The 4,377-nt window shown below is 34.5% G+C and overlaps 1 protein-coding gene across 1 annotated transcript; it reads right to left on the bottom strand.

Annotated features, from left to right (window-relative positions):
* Positions 1–271: 271 nt before the first annotated feature.
* Positions 272–2,997, bottom strand: LOC140872340 (uncharacterized). Its single transcript, XM_073275163.1, has 5 exons — positions 2,681–2,997; positions 1,925–2,467; positions 1,477–1,801; positions 814–1,377; positions 272–448 (listed from the first exon to the last, which is right to left on the bottom strand). Exons 1-5 carry the CDS (start codon positions 2,995–2,997, stop codon positions 272–274), a joined length of 1,926 nt encoding a protein of 641 aa, XP_073131264.1.
* Between the last annotated feature and the right edge of the window lie 1,380 nt (positions 2,998–4,377).

The following is a 4,377-nucleotide window of genomic DNA, read 5'->3' as shown; positions in this document are numbered from 1 at the left end:
GTTTTGTTCTTGTACTAATTTTACTTCTAGCTCTGTTTATTGTAATAATCAGACAATAAGTTCCAAATTTATTCAATTTATTCCAAATTAAATACAAGTTGTACGATATACATATCAATTAGTATCTGCCATTTGAAAATTTAAAGCAATGACTTACTTGATTAGTTAACTGAGAAGACATCGTTCATTGAAACAATAATGACAAAGATCATTTATCAAATTCGAACATTACATATTTGTTTACCACAAACAGAGTTGGTTTCAGAATAACTTAAGACAACACAATACACTTAACTACACTAAGACCCCAGATCAAGTTAAAATGTGACAGCAGATGGTTCCACAAAAGCCTCAAACCAAGCGCAATCCAGCAATGCTTCCACTCGAACGTGTGTGCCTTTTCGAGGGCAATTTCATGCTCGAACCAGCTTCCAGTAATCGCTTGCCCCTGCATATTTTTTTAACAGTCAAGATTAATTTCTGAATAATTTCTATTAAAAAGTTATGCTAATAACAAATAATTGAAACATCATATTTTTAAACAATTACAGCTACTCTATCGGTTCCTTGCAACTGCGTCTATTGTGTCCTCTTGCATGACAACGACCACATGTTGAGACACGTGTATTAACTTGCGATGGTATTCTCTTCGTCCTTCTGCGACCAGCCTGACTACGCACAGAAGGAGCTTGGATTATATTGGATTCAGCAACACATGACTCACTGATGTCAAAGATTGGGATAGGATTAATATGTCCTTTGTACGCAGCACGATACGCTTCGATCTTGAAATACTTGTCACAAAAATCATACAGACATAGATTTCGCCTCAATGGCAGAAATGACGTGCTTGCACGGAATCTTATTGATCTGCCAAACTCTACATGAACAAGTCATATCCACTAAATCCACGGCAAATGACTTTTCACCATCAACAACCTCAAACTTCCAATCACACGAACGCTGAACTCTTAATGTTCGGGATTCCATATATGCACTTACAACAGACTTTTCTTTTCTTGGACTTAATTCCTTGGTCATGCGTAGAGTTGATTCACGTCTTCGGTGCATCATTTTCATTATCTGCACGTGTATGTGATCAACCATATCAACAATAGGCAGATGACGAGCTGGCCTAACCCAACTATTCCAACACTCGGCTATATTGTTATTTATAACACCACATCTATTGCCAACAAACAATGCATTGGCCCAAATCTGTGGATCAGAATTTACAATAAACCCTCTGGCAAGTGGCATTGACTCTAATATATTGTTTATATGTTGCTCGTACTCTTGAAAAGACGGAGCATACGCAGCTTTCTTGAATACCGAAGACCAATGTTTTTTGTTATGTCTGGGATAACTTCTCAACACCTATAAAGATTAATAAAAATTTAGATCGAGCTTAAAATGATCATATAATATGAAAAAATTAAAGTAAAATTGCTCAGGGATTCGTAATTTGGAATTTACCTGCATAACAAAATTATCCACTAAATGTCTCAAACAATAAGCATGGTGACTCCCAAAAAATACTTGATTCACTGCCTTGATGATACTGGGATGTCTGTCCGAGAAAAATGTGAACTCGTCGAATGGAATGCATTGATAGTAAAGGAGCACACGACTCAAATGATAACAAAACCAATCCCAGTTCGCATCATTCTCCACATCTACTATGGCATAAGCAATTGTGAAAAGATCATCGTTCGCATCTTTCGACACAGCAACTAAGATACATCCTTTATACTTATTCTTTTTATGAGTACCATCCAAAAATATCAATGGCCTACAACCACTAACAAAATCGACGACACATGCATGAAAACAAATGAACAACCGTCTGAATTTTTTAGTCAAAGGTTAAATCTCACACTCTACAACAATACCAGGATTAGTCTTTTTAACAACATCACAATACCATCTTAATCTATCATAGCATCCTTCATCTGTGCCATGAATATCATGCATCGCCAACTCTTTACCATTCCACACTTTGCGGTATTCCAACTCTACCCCAAAATCTCTTTGCAAGTCCATCTGCATTGTACACGGACGATAAGAGGGCTCTCCTCTCAATTTTTCTTTCACAACATTCGCTATCCAATAGGCATCGGCTCTAGGATGCCCTCTACTACGTAGATTATTCTCACCACAATTATGTTGCAGTTTATATTTTCTGATGACAAAAAGATTGTCTCTTTTATGTTTCGAAGCATAAATTCTCCAACCACAGCTCTTTTCACTACAAATCACAATAACCTTCTCGCTGTCATTTTTTACATACATAAATGAACGTCTTGTGGCAATAGAAAATTTTTTCAAATAATTCCTAAATTCACCAGCACCCTTGAATGTTTGTCCTACACCATGAATACAATTAATCCAGACATCTATAGTATTGGCGCAAGGGGGATGTTCAACCTCGTTGTCACTCTTCGACTGTGTGTCTTCCTCATCAACCCTTACCAGTTTAATATACAATTAATAAGATAAAAAAGAACAATAACCACAAAAACAAATTTTAAAAAATTAATCTTGGTTTCAAACAGCTAATTGATAATTTATACAAAGCAATCTACAATATTTAACCTTTAATTTTTTTATTAAACATGTTACTAAACATATCAAAATAGGAGAATGAAAATACGTCTAATAATAAGTAAATGTATTTTACCTCCCATCATTCAAGTTGTTGAAGTGTTCATTTCTTTTCTCTGCCCTCAATTCAATCATCGTAAGCTTTACACACATATGAAGATGAATCATATTAAGGACATCATCATCATCATTCAAAGACACAAGCATCTTATGCAGTGGAGCTACGTATTGAAGCATAGTGGATTGCGGAGATATTTCTGCACATTTTTTGCTCAGACTAGCAAAAACATCCATCAAGCTACAACCACTGAAGATTGAGATGACAAACAGCTGCTTCTTGAATTTACAGCAACCCAAAAACGAAAGATTGCAAGGACCACTTACAGATTCCATTCTCAAACTACAAAAGGGGAATGCTCTTCAAAACAATAAATCGAAGCAATAATATATCTTTTCATCATATATTACATACAAACAGTACAAAATAACAAATTCAGAATACTAGATTTTAATTCAAATAATTTAAATCACAGTATAAATGTAATAGTACAGAACTAAAACCCCAAAATTAAGAATTAAAACATTATAATCGAGATTAATACGAAATATAAGCTAATATATCACAAATGCTCATGAAATGAACTGCATTCCCAGCAACAGACGTAAAAATTGATATTGGTAAGCTAATATGTAAAACTCCATTCTCAAACTACAAAAGGGGAATGTTCTTTAATACAGTAAATCAAAGCAATAATATATTCTTTCATCATATATTACACATAAACAATACAAAATAACAAATTCAATTCAGAATACTAGATTTTAATTCTAATAATTTAAATCACAGTATAAATGTAAAATTATAGAACTAAAACCCCAAAATTAAGAATTAAAACATTATAATCGAGAACAATACAAAATATAAGCTAATCTATCACAAATGCTCATGAAATGAACTGCATTCCCAGCAACAGACGTGAAAATTGATATTAGTAAGCTAATCTGTAAAACTAACGCGATGCCCGAAAATTCAACACCACCTCTATAATCATAAAAAAGCTCAAACAATTCCATCAATTCAACATTTTAAATTTGTAAGACATACATCAAGCTGTGACAATAATTTATTCGCTCAAAATTTAAAAGATTTCTAATCTAAAAACTAACCTGCAAATATGTGAAAATTTTCGTTTGAGCACAAAGATGGGAAATTCCCTCAACCCACGTCAATGTAGATCTTCAACATTAACCGAGTAAACACAGATCTGCGACATTTTTGTTGATGAATTAAACGTTTAAGATCGAGAGAGAAATGTTCGGGAGAAGAGAATCAAGAAGAAGAACAGAGGGAAAATAACGATTACAGTGGAACCATCATGTTTTCTTTTTTTTATTTTTCGTAAATCATTTTATTTAGGGACATTTTGGTAAATTGGCCACAATAGGGAGTTCAAACAAAGAGCAGACTTTTGTCAGGGATTGAGAATAAATAATATCTGAAACGGGGAATAGTGTCACATCATTGGTGGGCATGGTCGTGGGCATGATAGGTGGGCACTTGAAAGAAACTCTCTCTCTCTATATATATATATATATATATATATATTGAGTTTTGCTATGCTGCCCACTTCCCGTGCCTACCTCCATGCCCACCTATGAGGTGGCAATCATCCAATGGATGAGATGAATCATATACAAATGATTCATCCAATGGATGAGTGCCACATCATAGGTGGGCATGGAGGTGGGCATGAAAGGTGGGTAGCATAGCAA

This window comes from Henckelia pumila, chromosome 1, assembly GCF_033568475.1.
Source record: "Henckelia pumila isolate YLH828 chromosome 1, ASM3356847v2, whole genome shotgun sequence".
Classification (NCBI taxonomy): Eukaryota; Viridiplantae; Streptophyta; class Magnoliopsida; order Lamiales; family Gesneriaceae; genus Henckelia; species Henckelia pumila.
The sequence above is the reverse complement of the archived record's forward strand: the minus strand, read 5'-3'. Positions and strand labels throughout refer to the sequence as shown.

Bases quoted from the DNA above. Each gene is read 5' to 3' on its own strand.
- LOC140872340 (XM_073275163.1), bottom strand. From the start codon at position 2,997: ATGGAATCTGTAAGTGGTCCTTGCAATCTTTCGTTTTTGGGTTGCTGT. The intron at 1,802-1,924 runs GTATTGTGATGT...CGATTTTGTTAG, and splicing joins TGCTATGATAGATTAAGATG to TGGTTGTAGGCCATTGATAT. The intron at 449-813 runs GTATGATTTTTG...AAAAATATGCAG, and splicing joins TTGAGGCGAAATCTATGTCT to GGGCAAGCGATTACTGGAAG.